We start from the raw sequence: 19241 nt of genomic DNA, 5'->3' as shown, positions 1-19241 counted from the left end.
GTAATGACAACGAGGAGGTGGAGAACACCTGAGCTGCAGCCATTCCTGTTCTCGGTCGTGTTAAAAGTAGCTGCACTCACCTGCTGTAGTTGAGCGTGAAGGTGAGTGGGGTCAAGGGCTGCATCTCTGCTGTTAACCTCAGGATTTGATCACTTCCTGTTTGTGTGATGCTGTCTGAATAAAGAGTTTGTAATTTATGGAAGAAAACAAACAAACAAACAAAAAAAAAACCCAAAAAAACAACAACAACACACAAACTGACCACACAGCTACTCTCAGATTTATTTCTAACTTGACCAATATCAAGTTTACAAAAGTGAACTCATCACAAAAGAAGTTACATGTCAGATGCACCAAGCAGCACGAACACCAAACGGATCCACTTAAAGCTCTTTAACAAGTAAGGCACCTGAAAACGGCTTCAACACAGCACGGGAATCAAGATGTGATGAGATCATCACAGGGAACCAGCATGAGATATCAGCGCCCTCTGCTGAGGTCATGCTGTTGCCATCTTTTTATACAGTCTGTGGAATGTGTATGGGTCGACCCGAGCTTACGTTAGGGTCTGCACCGATGTCATCAGGAAACTGTGGGCTAAAAGAAAAAAAAAAAAAAAAAAAAAAAACAAGGAAAAAAACCCCAACAACAACAACAACAACTAAAAAAAAAAACCATGAACATTTTGCTCAGAAACCACACACGCAGCCAGCACGTGGGCAACGTGACAGTGTTTATTCAGCCCAACATTTTAATTTTGTAGAAGCTTTATCTTCTTCCTGTTTATTTTCTTCCCTGAACTTTTCACTGTTTTACTGAAGCTCTTTCTGACCTCCGCACTTAGATGTTCCACCTGACCTCAGGTTATAGTGAAGCAGAGCAGCGGGACGCACCTGTGCTACCTGCTCCGAGTCTACAGGTCGTAGACATCGACGTGAGCACCGGAGGTGTAGCTGTCCTCCAGAAGCAGCTTCATCAGCTTGGCGCAGGACGCCTCACAGCTCAGCAGCTTGCCTTCGGCAAACTGGTCACTAAAGAACTTCCTGATGCTGGGGTCAGCTGACCTGGAGCGAGCCTCCACCTGCATGGCCGTATCCAGCGGTCCTGGAGTGGTCACAAAACAAGAAGTGATGACATGGACAGCATGAAGCCTGCTACTGCTCAGCATGGTTAATGAATCATTATGACAGATTTCTTCAGCTCGGTCTGGTATGGCAGGCCAGAGAGGTCAAAACTAAACCGCTTTCAAAAAAACAAAACAAAAACCAAACCCCCCCCCTCTAAAAAAAAAACCCCACATTTAAAAACATTTAAAACTTATTTTAAAATTTTAATTTTGTCCTTTTTCACAATGAATTCATTTTATTTTGTTTACGGTCTGAATTTTATTTTTTTTAATTTTTTTTTACTATTCAGCTAAAAGCCATGGAAGTATTTTATTAAACCCACATTCGTAATCTGTGTCCTCCCATCCTTCAGTTTGATTTGAATTTTGACCCTTACAGCCCTCCATACTCACATCTGAAGTGTTTTGCCTTCAGTGAGCTTCTTGTCTTTTCATGGAAAACCGAACCAGCTCAGCAGGCCACGCCCCCTGCCTCACCTGGTGAATAGCTGAGCACCCGGACGTCCGGCTCCTCCAGTGCCAGCACCTGGAACATCATGTCCCGGGCAGCCTTCCCAGTGCAGTAGAGCGCCCAGGATGGGAAAGGCTTGATGGCGCAGAGTGAGCTGATGTTCACCACGGTGCGCCTCAGACCTGGGCGCTGCGGGAATGCCTGCAGCACCCGGGCGGTGAGGCACCAGGCGGAGCTCACGTTCAGCGACAGGTACGAGTCCACCTCAGCGAGGTCGCTGAAACTCACAGCGAAGCGTGACACGTCACCCAGAGAGGCTGGAGGGGGTGGGGTAATGAAGGTCAGAGGTGAAACCAGCATGAATCACAGAGGTTTAAAGAGTTCATGCATTAAAACATCAGGAAGCAGAAACATTAAAATTCATTTGGATTATTTAACAAAATCAATAACAACATGTTCAAAAAAACATGATTAGGAAGAAGCAAAAACTTACAGAATCCCCCCAACATTCCACCCTTTAGCATCCAGTAATCATAACAGGGACTTGATAAAAGACCAATAAGAGGGGGTTTAAAAGCAATCAATTTTGAAATAATGAATGGCATTTTAAAGATTAATTGGCTCCGATCTTTCTTAAAAAATGATAATGAGATCTGGTTCTTGATACCATCTCTTATTTTCAACAAAGTTGTGGGGATCCAATTCCTTTTAGTATGTGATTTTGAAATTTCTAAACTACCCATAAAACTTTCCAAATTTCATCAACAAGTTTTGTTAAATTGGAAATTAATGTTTAAAAATAACTTTAGTCCCCACAACGTTCCATTGTGGAATAATAGGGTGATATTGAATCGGGGGAAATCTATGTTTGTGGAAGAATGGATGACAAAATAAATTTGGTCTGTGACACATAATGGATGGAAATGGAGATATACTTGAATTAAACAGGCATAATGAGAAATATGACATGAGTTGCTCGTTCGAGCTCTATAAAAAGGTTTCACAAAATATCCCAATAGTCCTTGTAAATACGATAAAGAGCAATTTTTCAAATATACAGACTCCAAATTTACATAAAATTAAACTAGATGGACTTGACTTGGTTAATGAAACATGCAATAATCAATTTAGATTATAACAAATCTGAGATCTCGTTGATCAGAACCAAATATTTAAAATTTCCAATTCCCCCAATTTAAAGAAGTCCATTTTAGAACTACAAAAAAATATTTACCCCTCCAATGAATTTATGAGAGACAGATTTAAATTTGTGTTAGACAACTGTTATATTTGTAAAACAACTTCGGAAACAACAGAGCACATGTTCTATGGATGGGTGACAATCCAGAATTTATGGAAATCTCTCCATGTCCTAATATTGTCCCAGTATGGAAATATTGATTTTTGGTCTTTTAAAAATATTCAAATTGGAGTAATCCTTAAGGACAAAAATAGTGAGTTTTTAGTTAACAATCTCATTATTATAACAAAGTATTACATTCATAAATGCCGATATGCTAAATCCCCCCCTTCATGGCCTGCTCTTAAAAACAACCTCTCCCTGTTCCGTAAATCTCTTAAGCTAATAAATAAGCCCCAAGCAATCAAACTGCATAGATTTTTAGAAGAGTTTGATTTTTCTTAGCCCCTTATTTAAGTTATGCGTCTTGTTTATGGAACCTCACTTTTAGAGATTTTATGATCCCCCTTGTCTCCTTCATTTCTGTTCCTTGTTTTTCATTCTTTATTATTGTTATTTATTTATTTTTGTATTGGTTATTCATCTTTTTATATTATTATTATGTAGATGTGTGTATAAATGTGTACGTATGCATTTATATACACACACACATATGCACGTGTGTGTGTGTGTATATATATATATATATATATAAAAATAAAAAAGGCCGGGTCCTCCGAAGGATGCAGCCGACGTTTCGGGACACAGCTGCAGTCCTCCTCCCTGAATTTGCCTCCTCACTGGAGGTTTCAATTCCATTCCCTCACATTTAAGGCATTCATGAAATATTAACTACAAACAGATACAAACGTGTCGGTCACGTCATCTAAACCGCAGACCACAGAAGAAGAACTTCACTTCCAAAGACAAGCATTTAATTTATAAAACTGATTTTTTTTTTTCTTCCAAGTCACTGAGCTAATTTACCACAGGCAGCGAGACAGGCTGCGCATTTGATTGGACGAAGTAGGGGCGTTACAGGTGCCTCCTCTTCAGACATCACTGAGCAGCACAGCCGTGTAATAATAATAATAATAATAATAATAATGATGACTTTCTGCCAAACACACACTAAACACACGTGACTCCACGCAGCCCGTCCTCACCTGCGTTGTTGACCAGCATCACGTGATCCACCTGCTCGATAAGCGCGTCTTTCGCGGCTCTGATAATTGCCTCCAGCCCCTCCGTCCGACCCACGTCAGCCACTACGCTCTCCACCCTGAGCCCGGCTCGGCCCGCCTCTGAGGCGGCCAGCTCTGCCTGCACATCATGGAGGTCCTCACCGGAGCGAGCCGCCAGCACGAGTCCGGAGCCCGGCGTCATCAGCCGTGACAGCTCCCGGGCCACTGCCCGGCCGAAGCCCCTGGAGGCCCCGGTGATGATGCACAGCGATCGGCCCAGACTCGCAGACTCCGCGGAAGACATTATTGTGATGATGATTCTTCTTCTCCTGGGCTTATATGGCTTTAGTCCGGTGGCACTCTGGCGCCACCTCTCGGCTTCATCTGTCTGCACCTTGAAAGAGTTCATTCACTGAGGCGCGTGATTCCCCCCCACCCACATACACACACACACACACACACACGATGACCCGGAGTCAGAGTTATGAAAGACACGAAGCTGAACATCATGAGATCATATATGAACGGAGTGCTGAACACAAGCTCACGTCTTTAAAGTTTCACAATTATTAAGATTATTATTATTGCACATGTTGTGTTGACGTGGTTCTGTACAAGCAAAAAAGGGTGAAATGAAGGAACAGAAGAAGAAGATGAGGGGTTGTTTAATTCTTTAGCTGCCGATGGTTCACACACACACACACACACACACACACACACACACACACACACACACACACGACTGAGTTTGGACCCAGAGTTCACAGTGCAACACCCTGTCAAACTCAGAGTATGATGGTGGCTAGTTGCAGTCCAAGATGAATGTAAACAGCTGCAAAACTAACTTTTAGTCTGTATTTGTGACTGAGTAAATAAAACAGAGACAGAGCAGTGGCCGGGCTCTGTGCGTGGATGTGCTGCAGTGTGTTGAAGCACAGGAAACAGGTATATGAATGGCTACAGACCAAACCTGTAAGTCACAGGTTACCCCACCCCAAATCCTACCCGCACTTCCTGTTCATCTCTGACACAGGTGGGATCTGCTTTCAAAAGAAACTTCCTGTTTTTTTCAGGCTTTAAGCATCAACTGAGTCCAGAAACAGCTTACTGAGGTCATAGGTTAGCTGAGCAGGACTCTCATTACCTCGTTAATTTCAGAGGAGTTGCTTCCTGCTGGACGTTAGGGAGAGTGGGTCAGGGGAGGTCAGTTCATCTTCTGTATACAGGCTTTAGGCCCACACTCAGCAGCTCCAGTGGGAAACATCCCTCTTAGTTTGGATTTATTATTATTACAGCTTTGAAATTCATATGAGTTGTTCGCACTAAAGTAAAAAGCACCATCACTTCATGTGGAGACCCTGTCGGTGCCAGCTGCGGTTGCAAGGCTGGAGCCGAACAAAAAACACCCTGATGACGACTGTGTTTAGTCTGTTCCTTCCCATTCCATGCAAGGCCACCTGGGTTGGCTGGAAGACTGTTTACTTAGCCTGGCAGGGCGAAGGACACTGTCTCAGCTGAACTCTGGACACACACACACACACATATACACTGATACACACTCATCCCCCCTCCCTTTCCAAACGCCTTCGACACTTATTCCCTTCCGATGCTGACGGTGGATCAAGGAGACCAGCGCACGCAGGCCCGGATGTACTGTCTAAATCGACTGTCTCTCACCCTTTACCCACCCCTGTTGCTTCTCATGTGTTTCTTTGGTGTATTTTTTTCATGTGCTATGTGCAGAGGTGTTTTTTTCTGTTCTCAAACTGATCTCCCTGTTGGAGCTCAGTCTGGGGGGAATTATTTTTTTCTCCTTATCTTTCCTCATGTGGTGCATTTTCCATTGTTATACCTCTCTGACCTGTCTTCCCCATGTGATTTTTTGTGTCATGTATGTATGGTCGGAGGGTAAGATGGCGCCGCCATTGCGTGCAATAGGTTGGCAGCCTTATGAAATTATGAAATTTGCCTTTGTGGGACTAATAAAGGTACCGGTATATCAAATCAAATTACGAGACTCGAGCCGGTGACTGAAGGACTGCAGACTTATCTTCTGAAATATGGACGGAGCTTTAATCCAGGAGTTTAATCAGATCCTGCATCCTCTCTGATGGCCAGCAGGGGGAAACAGGAAGTTTATTTTGAAAGTGACCAATCAGAGTCAGAGAGCAGCAGGAACGAGGAGAGGGTTTATATACTTCCTCAGGCCAAATTTTTAAAATATTTATTCATACAGTGCTTTATTCTAATGAGAATGAGAGTCGGTGTAACGAGGGCCACACAACACTTTACAACACACCCAGCAGCAGTTAAGAAGCATTTAGCAGAAAGCCAAAAATATGCCACAAATGAAGGTTTGTGGGATGTTTTTATAGTTGTTATAGCTGCCGGCTGCTCGTCCTGATTAGTTACGAGCTTCCTCATGATCGTCAGTTTGTGTCTCCGGTTTGCAAATTGTTCCAAAACCCTCAATGTGCATGACACACTTCATTTGACACGCATGCAAACAAAGCAGCCTTTGTATTTCATACCACACAGATTTTATTATTTCATGTTCCATATTTCAGATGAAAGGACACAGACAGGAAGTGATTTGCTCTGTTTATTTCACTGAAGTCAGAATAAACAAAACACCAGTTTACAGCTTTATGATGAAATCATTAACGTTAACACGTTTATGTTTCATGTCTAATGTACATTAGCACTTTATAAAAACCTCAGTGAGTCTTGCTGACTCACACACAGAGTGCAAAGGTTTAGGTGTGTGCATGAGGCGGTATCACTAAGCTATAAAATAATAATAATAATCACAATATCAGTATGCTAAAGTCAGGAAGATAAAGAAACTCTTTCAGGATTTTAAATTAGGTCAAAATCACCGACTATATGTAAAAGATTGGAACTTCATTCTTGGTAACACCCAACAGGGAACAACTCTTGTTTCACAGATGTATGTATTGATATGCCCCTCCTCCTCCCTTCACCTTTGACCTCAGTGAATGGTTTATTACCGAGTCGTGTTTAATAAATCGTGAGATTAATGAAGGTCTAGAGTCAAACTAGTGATGACTGTTTCTATCTTTTTATACAGTCTGTGACTGAAACCACAGAGTGTGATTATATTTTTCAGTTTAATAGATGAGCTTTGTCCCCACTTCCTTTTATTGGGGGTCCTTTTATATGGCCGACGCCCAGCCTGTAATTAGAGCAGCAAACACAAGTCGGACACTAGCTAACTATGTGACACACTGATGGATGATGTGGTTTTGGCCTCTGGGATGGACCAGTAAAGGAATGTTAACAAAGCCACGATGTGAAGTCATGACAGTAGATCCGGTCCCCGCTCTGGGAGTCGGGAACCCTACATGCGCGCCTGCCGACCTCAGAGCTACATGTTGGATTCGCTGTGGCCGCGTTTGTCATTCTCAAAGTCGCTGTCCTGGGAGATGAGTTTGTAAGGTTTCTTTCTCTCCTTCTCCTCCAGCACTGAGTTTCCCATCTCCACATCTTTGCTGCGGAGCTCGTGTCGGGACAGGAACTCGACAATGCCAGCGCCAATTGAGTCGCCCAGGACATTGGTGGTAGTGCGCAGACGATCCCTATAAGAAACCAGAGGTCAGAGGGCAAAGACACACAAAGGGCGAGCACGTGTACTTTCAGACTGTCCATTCAAAGGAAGAAATCTTTAAAAGATCCACAGAAACACCTTCATTAATCTCCTGATTTATTAAACACTAATTGTGTTCTGGAAGCCTGCTGAAAGCAGAATAAACAGTTTTTATTCTGTGGAAATGGATGCTGCAGAGGTTGTTCCTGTTCGGAAACACTAAGCTTTCTGGAACTTTGTGGATTTAATCTTTATCACAGGTCTACAGTCTGTGAATGAGCTTTCAGAGCGGAGCACGTGGAAGGATTGGCCTACTTTCAAACGTCCTGCACACCTCTCTGAACTTTCTGCTTCCTGCAGGCTTCCATACGCTCTCATTACACAGATGTATGAGTGTCTGAAGCTGCAAACAGCAAAACACGGAGAACAGCAGTTGGTCTGAGAGCCAGCTGGTTTTCTGGTTAGGGTATAAAAACAGCAACCACAGACCAAAAAGCTGAACATAGCAGCTGAACAAATCTTAGAAATATGGTATCTAACCAGATTCTTACTCTGGATGGCATTACCTTTGCCTCCAGTAACACTGTGAGGAACCTTGGAGTCATTTTTGACCGGGACATGTCCTTCAATACACGTATTAAACAAATATGTAGAACTGTTTGGTTTTCTTCCATTTTCCATTTCTCTAAAATTAGAAATATCCTGTCTCAGAGTGATGCTGAAAAACTACTTAATGCATTTATCGCATTTATTACTTCTAGGCTGGACTACTGTAATTTGTTATTCGCTCTTCCCTGAAAAGCCTCCAGTTAATCCAAAATGCTGCAGCAAGAGTACTGACAGGGACTAGAAAGAGAGAGCAGATTTCTCCTGTATTGGCTTCACTTAATTAGCTCCCTGTAAAATCTGGAATTTAAAATTCTGCTCCTCACATACAAGGTCTTAAATAATCAGGCCCCATCTTATCTTAATGACCTTGTATTACCATATCACCCCATTAGAGCACTTCACTCTCACACTGCAGGCTTTCTTGTTGTTCCTAGTATTTAAAAGTAGAATGGGAGGCAGAGCCTTCAGTTTTCAGGCCCCTCTACTATGGAACCAACTTCTAGTTTGGATTCAGGAGACAGACACTATCTCTACTTTTAAGATTAGGCTTCAAACTTTCCCCAGGCTGCTGGGGGATTCCCATGATGCACTGAGTGTTTCTTCTTTACGCATCACATGTTAATAGACCTCTCTGCATTGAATCATACTTGTTTTTACTCTCTGGCTCTCTTCCACAGCATGTCCTGTCTTCCTCCCCTCACCCCAAACGGTGGTGGCAGATTGCCGCCCCTCCCTGAGCCTGGTTCTGCTGGAAGTTAAAACTTTTCCTTCCCAGTGTCACCAAAGTGCTTGCTCATAGGGGGTCATATGATTGTTGGAGTTTTCTCTGTTTTCTTTGTATTATTGTAAAATATTATACTACTACTATTAATGCAATATAAAGTGCCTTGAGGCAACTGTTGTGATTTGGTGCTGTAAAAGTTGAATTAAATTGAATTGAATAGATGGTTGGATGGACAGATGAATGGATGGGCGATAGATATTCGGACTTTGTGACATAAACCAGGATAACTGAGCAGAGTTGGCATATCAGGCTCTTCACTTCCTTCTGTTCCAGGTGGAAAGTCCTCCTGAAGCATCCTAGTTAGAGCAGAGTTTTTTCTTATTACCCCAGTTAGCTGAGTAATTTCAGGGAAGGGTATTCTAATTGAAACGATTAATTTGGGAAACCTAATTATGTTTCTATGTTAAAACTCACTGCAAAAATATTTAATACAAAAGGGAAGATGTGGAGCGAGACTCATGGGAGCGGGAAAAATGTGTCACTAGGTGGTTGTAGACATGGAGCTGTGTTTGACCTTTAAATGAGAGATAATTCATGTACGGGTACTTTACACAACAGCGTTATACTTGATAAGACTCCTTTCACATTAGCACTGAGAAAGAGTGTTTTCAAAAGCGAAGGTTCTGGAAAGCTACTGATTACAGAGTGGTGAAATAATGTTATTGTTAAGGTAACATCAACACTAACCTCCCTGTGGATCCAATCATCCAGGTACTCAAATCCCACAAAGCTGATCTTGTTCATTAAACAGTTTGTTAAACAGTAGCTTTATTGAATGTATGTGTATGCAATGTTTTCTAATGACGTCTACTGTAAGGATGTCTAACTCACATTACTTGATGGATCACTTTGATTTTAAATGGATCACACCAGTGAAACTCGCCTTTCTGTCAGTGTGAGGTTGTTTACCTGCGCGTTTAATGCCTGAAATATTTTAGTATAAGAAAAAGAAGTGTAAGTTTAACAGGATGTCTCAGTTTTTCTGCTTTTCTGCATGATAAATAAAAGCGGCCGTAGAAAATGAAAGAAATATGCCACAATGTCCTTTGCAGCTTAAAATGTAAGAACTAAATGGGTAAAACAACAGAGAAGGTTCTGCTAGCTCATTGCCCAGAGTGAGCTGTTGTGATCAAATACAACGTTTTTCGTAGTTTCTTTCTTTCTGTCTTTATTACCATCATAAACATCTTGAGGCAACTGCTGTGATTTTGCATGATATGAATACAATTGAATTGAATATAAATTTGAAATTTCTATCGTAGATGGTGAAAAACAAGATGTTTTTTGATAATGTTTATCTCTTACTTAGATACTTTGGTGTAGTATGAATGGCCATATCAGTAGGAAAGGCTGTGAAACTTGTAAAACATATGAAAATACTGTTAAAAGTCCAAAATCTATGCTTTCCTTCACATTTTCCAAAGCCATCCAGTGGCCTTGTGTTTAAAGGCCCTGGTCTTAGCGAAGCATGTGTAATGGTCCGAGTACAGAGCCCCGTGAAACACCAAGACTCTCTGTTCAAACTGGAATCTGTGGGATAAATCGGAGTCTAACCAGCACAGCGGAGGTCCTTTAAGCACTAAAACAGTGAAGAACAATGAAGACAAACACAACAAAGTGCTGATGAAGATCAGCACTTGTGAAGGTCTTGTTGCCTACATTTACATGATGAGTGAGCTGGTCTACCAACAGTGATTACCAACAAGAAGGTACTTACAGGAACCAATCAACTGCAATGATGAGAGTGATGTCATCAGTGGGAAGTCCGACGGAGGTCAGCACAATCACCATGGTAACCAGACCTGCCTGAGGGATGCCGGCAGCACCAATGCTGGCTGCAGTTGCTGTGATACTTTTAGAAGGAGAAAGAGACATAAATCCACAGAGTTTGAGTATGAAGATGCCTGTAAGGACTTTAGTTACCTGATGGTGATAATCTGTCCAAAGTTCATCTCCATGTTGTTGACCTGAGCAATGAAGATGGCTGCCAATGCTTCATACAGTGCGGTTCCATCCATGTTGATGGTGGCGCCCACGGGCAGCACGAAGCGAGTGATCCTCTTATCGATTCTGTTGTTTTCTTCCAGACATTTAAAGGTGACTGGCAGCGTGGCCGAGCTGCAAGATAGCAGAGAGGAGAAGGATTTTAAAGCATCCACAGAAACAGAGAAAAGTGTTTCAGACACACTATTATAGTGCTCAGCACCGAGAGCGGGTTCATTTATTACGCCTCATTTACAGACATCTCTAGTTGAAACAATAAATGTGGTAAAAATAACGGAACATGTCAACAAGAAGAACAAGATCGTGTTTTAGAAAGAGGTTTTCACAGAACAATAATCAGCTCATATATCTACGACAACAGCTGCAACTACGTACTGCTCCTGGAACTAAACCATTTACTGCAACTACAGCAGCAAAACAACTGCTGACATTACCCAAACCACTGCAACTGAACAGCAACAACACACCCTACAGCAACATGTCAACTAAACTGAAAACTGCAACCAACCACCTACAACCAGTTAACCAACTATTCAACTAAACCACCTCTGAACAATGACGGCCATACTGAGATAAGTTGCTTTGGATATGCTACTGTCAGCTGCTGTTAGCTTCTGTTAACTGCTTTTAGCTGCTGTTAGTGAAACAGATTTTGCAGTAGATTTAAACTTATTACACGCTGAGCACATTAGAAGGAAAGTGTCATTTTTAGTACATCTGATCCTAACATTAGCTAGCATGATGTTAGAAGCAGCTGTTTTTGTTTAGCTGGCTCATCTTCAGCTGTCTGGAGATGGAAGGATCATATATCTAATAACCACATCCACAAAAACGGGAGATGTCCTTCCACAGCTTCCACAAACCGGTGCCTGCTCTTATGTAACAGATGAATCTTAAGTTTATGAGAACAGATCACTTTGTCAGAAAATCTAATACGGACTAATCAGTGTATATTTATGAGTATAGTATACTTTTTTTTGTAAGTAACCTCAAACATGAACAAACCTTGACAAAGTTAAAGCCTGAAAACTAAATGGTGAGATGGAAGACATTTATTTGGATCTTTGAGGGCCCTCAGATATGAATTAATATTTGATTGACAGAAATTATTTGAGATGAGTTTCACCCAAACGATCCAGTCTACATGTACCTGAAGTCCATATAAACTGGACCATCTTAGTTGTAGTTTTTTAAGTTTCAGCCACATTTGGCTCACTCATTAGACAACGAAACCAACCAACGCAACTTACATCAACTATTACATCTACAGCTACAACTACAGCTGTTTACAGCAATGACTGCAACTAGAATGCACCAGTTAAGGTAAAATATTTCTGTCTTTTGAGTAACTTGGCTCATCTTCTCTGGCAAAAGTATATTTAATGAACAAAAAGAAAATTGGTGTGTTTTGGTGTTTCTGTCAATAGAAAACACCAAAACTTCCATTTGTTGAAGTTTGGTAGAAGTTGCTCACCTGGAGGAGGTCCCCAGAGCCGTTACCAAAGCTTGCAGGAGCCCTGCGATGAAGATGAAGGGGTTCTGGCGAGTAATGACAAAATAAAGAGTGGGCAGAATAAGAACAGCATGGATCATCAAGCCGATGATGACCGTGATGGTATACATGCCCAGCTGGCCACCCATCTGGGTCAGATCGTCCATCTCCACAATCTTTCCTGCAATCAGGAACAAGATGCCAATGGGAGCATACCTGAGAAGAAGTGAAGAGTGGTGCGTTACTGCAGATAACTTTCATGGTGGACAGGGAACTGCTTTTTATTCAAAACATTTCCCAGTGAAATCTCAGATGTTTTACCACATAATGATGGCGACCAGGCGCATGATGGCTTCGTTCAGGCTGTCAAAAAAATCCCGCAGGAGCTGGCCCTGCTCTTTCATGTTGCCAATGATTAGACCAAAGCACATGGAGAAGACCACCAGCCCGAGAGCATTGACCCCGTTCACTTGACCTGGCACCGGGATAACTTCCTCTCTTGTGATCTCCATGGTCTCTTGGGTGCCGTTGGTTGAGTTAAAGAGGGTGTCATTCACAGTCACCGTCACATGAACTGTTCGTTTTCCATATTTGGTTTTGAACTGGAGAATGGGAGAATTAAAGGAATAAGGTTAGACGAGCGGAACAGATGACCTTCTCAAACGTCACTTATGGAGTTTTTATTTCGTTCCCCAAGGATTCATCATGGATTGAGAAAAATTCATCAGGACAAACTCAAACTCCTGACCTCACCCTTCACGGCTTGCTTCAGAATCAGAATGAGAATACTTTAATAATCCCTAAGGAAATTATGTGGGTTACAGTAGCTCCAAGACAATAACAGTAACAGACTAAACTAATGAAATAATACAATATATTAAAAAGTTTACAAATATAAGTAATAGCTGTAATATAGATACAAATAGTTCAATTTAAATTTCAAGAATATTAGAGAGCTGATATATATATGATTGACATTTAATTCTATCCTGTGAAACTTTGTCATTTGTTATTTTACTGTAGAGCATGTGCAAAAGGGTGTAACTATTGCAGTGTGTACTTTGCATTAGATGGAGGAGTTGTACAGGGACAGACCTGCTGACATCATGGGGTATCAAGATTAGCTGTAAAAGTTCAGCACGCAACAAATCAGAGAGTTTAGATGTAAATGGCTTAAAAGTGTTTATATTGTTTTAAAAATAGGCGCAGTAATATTACTCTGACGTTGTCTCGTCCACCATCATTTAGTAACCAAAAAAGATGCATTTTATTTCTTCTTTGCGAAGATTTGATCAATATTTATTGAGAAACCATTTGAACTGATTGCTATTCTCTGTCTAAACAGCATCAACGTCAGCCTGTCTACAGCTCAGACTTAGCCATCAAATCATGACCGTTTTTTCCAGGAGACCAGTAGATAACGTTATTCAGGAAGTATTACTAGAAGAGAAAAAAAAATCAGTAAGACTTATAATTTCTATTCAAAGTCCTTCTTCACCATCACAAGTAAACCCTCTGGGGTTTGAGTTTAGTTAATGCGCACCTGTGTTTAGAGAGTTTTAGTTTTTAGAGGGAAAAATCTGCCCCTAACTGCTTCTTTATCTCATATCAGGATTAAAAATGGACTCCAGTTTGAGTGTCCCTGCTAAGCATTAATTTCTCATCAGGTTCCTCTTCCGAGTGAGCGTGGTTTGGTTCTGATTTACTGATAATCAAGACCAGCTCTTATACAAAAACCTCTCCACCGTCAACATCTGCACAACTTTTATTTAGAAACTTTTTGCAACCAGAAGTTGTCTCTCTCTGTAAAATCAATGAATCTCGGAGTCTCTCACTGATTGATCATTACAACATGATTGTACACGCGTGTCTTCAACCCCGCTGCTTCAGCACCAGCAAAACATGCCAGGTTACAAAAATCGAGGGGTGCACGACCTGCAGAAACAATAGTAAACCAGCAGCTTCGTCAGTGGATATGAGGCCACTTTTGTCGTATGGCGCCATTAGCCAGTGTGAGAGTGGTGAAGAAGAGCAAGAAGAGTTCTTTAACTTTTCTCATGAATGTAAATGTCAATTATTTCAATGAAACTTTTTAAACAAAGCTAAGTGTTTTTTGGACTGCTGGTAAAGTCATCTTCAGTGCCTTCACTTAAAAGTGCACGTCACTTTAATGTTCAGGCTGGATCTGACTGAAGTGCATACCAGCTCAGCCTGATGGCACGGTCAGGGAGGCTGTGTAAAGTGAGACATTCATGTGAATGGAGCTGAAATCACAGCACAGCCATCGTCTCACTTCTGTGTCTGCTGATTTTGTCAGATGAAGCTCTGAGTTTGACATGTTTGGAGCTGTTCTGTTGTCTCCTGGAAACCAGTGAGAGGTAAACTTCTGCACCTCAGCATCTCTATGTGAATGAGAGGGTGAAGAAGAGGTGAGAGGTGAAAAGGAGCGAGCTGTGGGTTCATTTCGGGTTCATGCTGAAAGATTCTTGGAGCTGTAATCGTTCAGTGAGCTGGAGTTGGCAGGAAGAAAAATTTCAGACCCAGTGAGAGCTTCAGGGTGACATCAGGTTAAAAAGACTAGTAGCATGTCAAGTTTCATCAGTGCTTAAAGACTGAGCTTTGTTCAGCTGAAATTTCCAAGCACTCTGTACACACCAACATGTAGTTGGAATAAACGATCTATGATCCAGGTGGAGAGATTAACATGCCAACATTTCTGTTCCAGTGATAACAGCTGCAGGAGCTAGTTTACCAGGTATAAAAGATAAAGCTCACCTGTTGCGTGCAGGCTTGGACCAAGTTTGGTGGGAACATATTTCTGAAATGAGAAAACAGGTCATTCTGAGACAGCGTGGACTAACAAAAGCGCCTTGAGGCGACTTTTGTTGTGATTTGGCGCTATATAAATAAAATTGAATTGAATTGAATTGAACTTCAGTTAAAACTGTGACTGCATCACTGTTGTAGCTACCTGATCAGGTCCAGGAAGGCATCGGCAGGACTGACTTGCTCGATGGTCTGCTGCTTCCCAAACTCATCTTTAGAGCCTTTTCCCGGGTGGATGATGAGCACGATGATGATACCGATGAACACTGCGATAATGGTTGTGGTCATGTAGTAAATCACGGCTCTCATGCCCATCTTTCCTGAGGCTTTGCTGTCCAAAGCTGCCATTCCTGATGGAAAGAGGGCGGGATATGTTTGATCATTAACACAGTTTTTCCGGATCATAGTAGGAATGTTATGAATTAATCGTCTAACAACATATGAGTTTAATGGATGAACATTTGATGGTTTAAAATCCTGTCAGAGAAAAACAGGTATTCAGTGAGAGAGGAGAGGGATGACTTATTTTAGTATTAATGGTTAATGGTAATTACTGACTTAGAATTCAGCTACATATTCCAACCCTGGAGGTCGATGCTTGGTTACAGCAGAAAAAAAAGTTCAATTTTGCCTCTTTTGTTAGTGAATCAGTGGGAACCTCTTCATCACCAGACCGGGCTGAAGGTTGACTCTCAGTGAGTATTAGTTTGTAGGGACGACCTCCCTCTGAACCACCTCCATCAGCTCAGCTGGGACACTGCTGATCTTTTCATGGTGTGAAAATTACTACATTTTGTGTCTGTCAGGTTATTACAGCCCAGCATGTACAGTGATTATGTTGTGAAGTCACACAGTAATGCACACCATCCATCAGTGCTTACCTGTAATGTAAAGAGATTTTCACAATCCTCAAAGATTTCTTGAGGTGAAAATGCTAGGAAAATGATTTTAACACAACCCAAACCCCACCTAACCCAGAGGGAGCTTAGTAAAACCAACAAAGAGTTTAGGCCTAATTTAGAGGTAACAGCCAAAGTCCTGACGGTTTGCTGATGATGTTAAGAGGTTTTAAGGAAACAGCTTAATAACAAATCATACTGAGGCTAAAGGTGAATGTAGCTGATGACACTTTACAGCAGTTGTCGCCATCACAGTTACAAACCACTTTTCTGACTGGTTGGTCACCATTTCTTTTCCAAACTTGGAGGATGACCACTGAGCTGTGCACTGTACCTGTTATTAGACTGGAGATCAGCAAAGGCAGGACCAACATCTGCAGCATCCTCATCAGCAGCTCTCCAGGGAAGGAGAAGTACTTCACTTCTCGATAGGTCATTTTGTAGGGGCGCAGCGCGAATCCGAGAACGATTCCTGCAGTCAGAGCACGTTCCTATTAGCAACTACAAAACTGAAGAGATGTCTCTGTTTTGCAGCAGCTGTACATACCTACAATAACTGCTCCAACTGTGAAGAGCACAAAGGAGTTCTTCTTCAGGAAGGCCTGGACGTCCTCTTTAGAGATCTCCTCCACTTTTCTCTTGGCCTTCATGGTGCGAATGTGAATGCTTTCCCTGATGCGCTGCATCCTGCTGAAAATATGAAAAATGGAAGCATGATGTCACTAGGTTCGTGAACCTAGATGGTTTCAGAACTCACCAGTACTGAAGCACTGGCTCATTACTGAGGCTTCCGTCAAGGATCCACCTTCTTATATTTTCACTAGTCCTGGATCAACTCCTCAGCCCATACGCTGCTGTGGGTGCCAGTGGCTGTCGAATTTCCTTCACAACTCGTTTCCATGCATTGCTATTGTTGGTGATTGTCCTGGTCTCGTCGAGATTTATTCTGCGATCTCCGATGTCATCTTTGAGCTGTTTTAGCCATGTTTTCTTCTGTGCCGTTCGTTGGATTCTCCACTGTGTTGGTCGTTTTACGCCAGAGGAGTTGGGTACTTGGGTTTGTTTAATATCCAGCCCATTGTATAGAATTATTTCCCTACTTCAAAACAACTAAATATCTTTTAACATAAAAAATGCAAGGTCCCAATTAATGTGTGAGATTTCATCTGAAAGGTAACATGATCTAATTTCTAAAACTGTGCCTGTGCCACAGCATGTGGCTGAAACACAAACTGCCCCAACCTGAGACGGGACACCTATGACCTGATAGGTGCTGAGAGGGGAACCCCGTCACATCAAAATCCTCAATTTTACGTCTGTGATCTTGCTTGGGTACGAGTGACGTAAATATTGTCATCTGATCGTGAGTGTGAGGGTCTGTGTGGACTTCCCACTTTGGGACCACAAACTCATCTTTGGAGAATTTACAGTACAATTCATCCCAGGCAATGGACATCAAACATCAGATAAGCGGCACTGAAACTCCAGCTGCCATGTCCGCAGAGTAATCAAGGCAATATTCATTACTGATGATAATCTGAATCCCTAACTGTTCTCCCAAGGCTTCAAAATCAGATGACAGAAAATATAATAACTCTATCAGACATAAAAGACATATTTTTCCTAGACCCAAGTACTTTTTTGCTCCAAAGTTAGGGTGACTTAGCCCTCTGAAGGATTTCTATTACCATTCTGTATTTCATTATGTCTTTCCTCTCTGAGGTCTAAGTTATCGTCAGTAATGACCATCCCCAACCCTAACCCCGGGAGATAATAATGCATCTCGTTTTTAATTACATTTTTGGCAATTAGAGCACAAACAAATTAATTATTCCAGCTGAAATTGAAAAAGTTTACCATCGCATGAGGAAAGGTTAAGGTAGGGTTACCATCTATGATGGCTTAGATTCAGGCGTTTTAATCCAAATCAGAGATAGATGCTGCTCTTCACCTACCTGTTGGGTGTGGCGTTGGCCCTTCAGACGCTGAGGTTGACCCGGCAGGGAGAGAAAGCAGCAGAGGGACAGAGAGTCTGAGCGATGAAGCTCCTCGGTGTGGGAACCAGAACTCGACTGCAACCAGAAAAGACAGGAGGGGGCATCCAGAGGAGGGGGGCGGGTGAGATAATGATCCTCCCATAATAACACTGTTAGCCCTGTGACACACTTTCAGGTAAAGCCCAGGTGGATGAAAAAGTTTCTGAGAAACATCACAGGATTGTTTCACTGACACACTATCTGCCTTTGAAAGTTCCAGCTCTTCCTCACCTCCAAACGCTCTTCCTCACCTCTTCTGCACTCCTCTCCTTCTTCTGCTTGAAGTGTGACTTTGATGCTCGGTTAGCATCCACATATTTATGTGAAAGGATGCCAATCAAACAATAAGCCGCACCTCCCTCGGGACGTGGTATAGTTTGAGGTTACTCCTCGGAGTAAACGACGCACCACAATTAGCTGAACAAAGTGAAGCTGAGATGAAGAGCGACCTGACTGTATGGAAACATGTTCCCGCGGGGGGATGAGTATAATTAGTGAAGAATACCCCTGAAATCAGGTCGCCTAGCCTCCTACAAACACTGTTCCCCGGTCACTGTGGCAGCAGTGAATGAAGCAGGAACATCGGCCTGTGACAGCTTTACTACACTCGCTACTATTTTTAATACTGCCCTTCGATACCTAAAAACAGGCTGAGCTCAAAGCAGGATCTGACCGACAGAAACAACAGCATCAGCTGATCATCTCAGAGAACCGGCTCTGATCTCTGACACGATGATGTTGTTAGTGAAGCTGGAGACGAAGCTTCGGACTGCAGGCTGGGTTTACTTTATGCTGCTCTTGTTTCTCAGACCGAAACTTCTTCATTAAAGCCAGAAACGGTAACATCTTGTGAAAATTGGTTTCATTTTTAGATCGCTGTCAGAAACTCTTCATCCAGTTGTAATGAAACTGGAGTCGTATGGATCCCACAATGTGTGACCTTTGACCTCTACTCTGGCCATGGAACTCACACTAAATATCTTTTTTGAGGTTTGACACACACACACACACACACACACACACACACACACACACACACACAC

General features: G+C 42.2%; 2 protein-coding genes across 4 annotated transcripts; both read right to left on the bottom strand.

Moving 5' to 3' along the window:
* Nucleotides 1-258: 258 nt before the first annotated feature.
* LOC102292635 (sepiapterin reductase) lies at nt 259-4285 on the bottom strand. The gene is made up of 4 exons (XM_005942530.3): nt 3924-4285; nt 1604-1894; nt 894-1104; nt 259-597 (listed from the first exon to the last, which is right to left on the bottom strand). The coding sequence occupies exons 1-3, from the start codon at nt 4243-4245 to the stop codon at nt 914-916; spliced, it is 804 nt and encodes a 267-aa protein (XP_005942592.2). The 5' UTR covers nt 4246-4285; the 3' UTR covers nt 259-597; nt 894-913.
* Nucleotides 4286-6530: 2245 nt separating this feature from the next.
* Nucleotides 6531-18528, bottom strand: LOC102292319 (excitatory amino acid transporter 1). Of its 3 annotated transcripts, none has more exons than XM_005942529.3 (11): nt 18430-18528; nt 18118-18234; nt 16710-16852; nt 16497-16634; nt 15409-15613; nt 15213-15255; nt 12759-13039; nt 12420-12653; nt 10865-11059; nt 10659-10793; nt 6531-7540 (listed from the first exon to the last, which is right to left on the bottom strand). In XM_005942529.3, exons 3-11 carry the CDS (start codon nt 16846-16848, stop codon nt 7330-7332), a joined length of 1581 nt encoding a protein of 526 aa, XP_005942591.1. In that variant the 5' UTR covers nt 16849-16852; nt 18118-18234; nt 18430-18528; the 3' UTR covers nt 6531-7329. The 3 variants fall into 3 exon arrangements, with proteins under 3 accessions (XP_005942591.1, XP_042084328.1, XP_042084327.1); XM_042228394.1 differs by having other exon boundaries at nt 16710-16849; XM_042228393.1 differs by lacking the exon at nt 18430-18528 and having other exon boundaries at nt 18118-18281.
* Between the last annotated feature and the right edge of the window lie 713 nt (nt 18529-19241).

This window comes from Haplochromis burtoni, unplaced genomic scaffold, assembly GCF_018398535.1.
Source record: "Haplochromis burtoni strain Fernald_Lab_line unplaced genomic scaffold, NCSU_Asbu1 Contig_320, whole genome shotgun sequence".
Classification (NCBI taxonomy): domain Eukaryota; kingdom Metazoa; phylum Chordata; class Actinopteri; order Cichliformes; family Cichlidae; genus Haplochromis; species Haplochromis burtoni.
The sequence above is the reverse complement of the archived record's forward strand: the minus strand, read 5'-3'. Positions and strand labels throughout refer to the sequence as shown.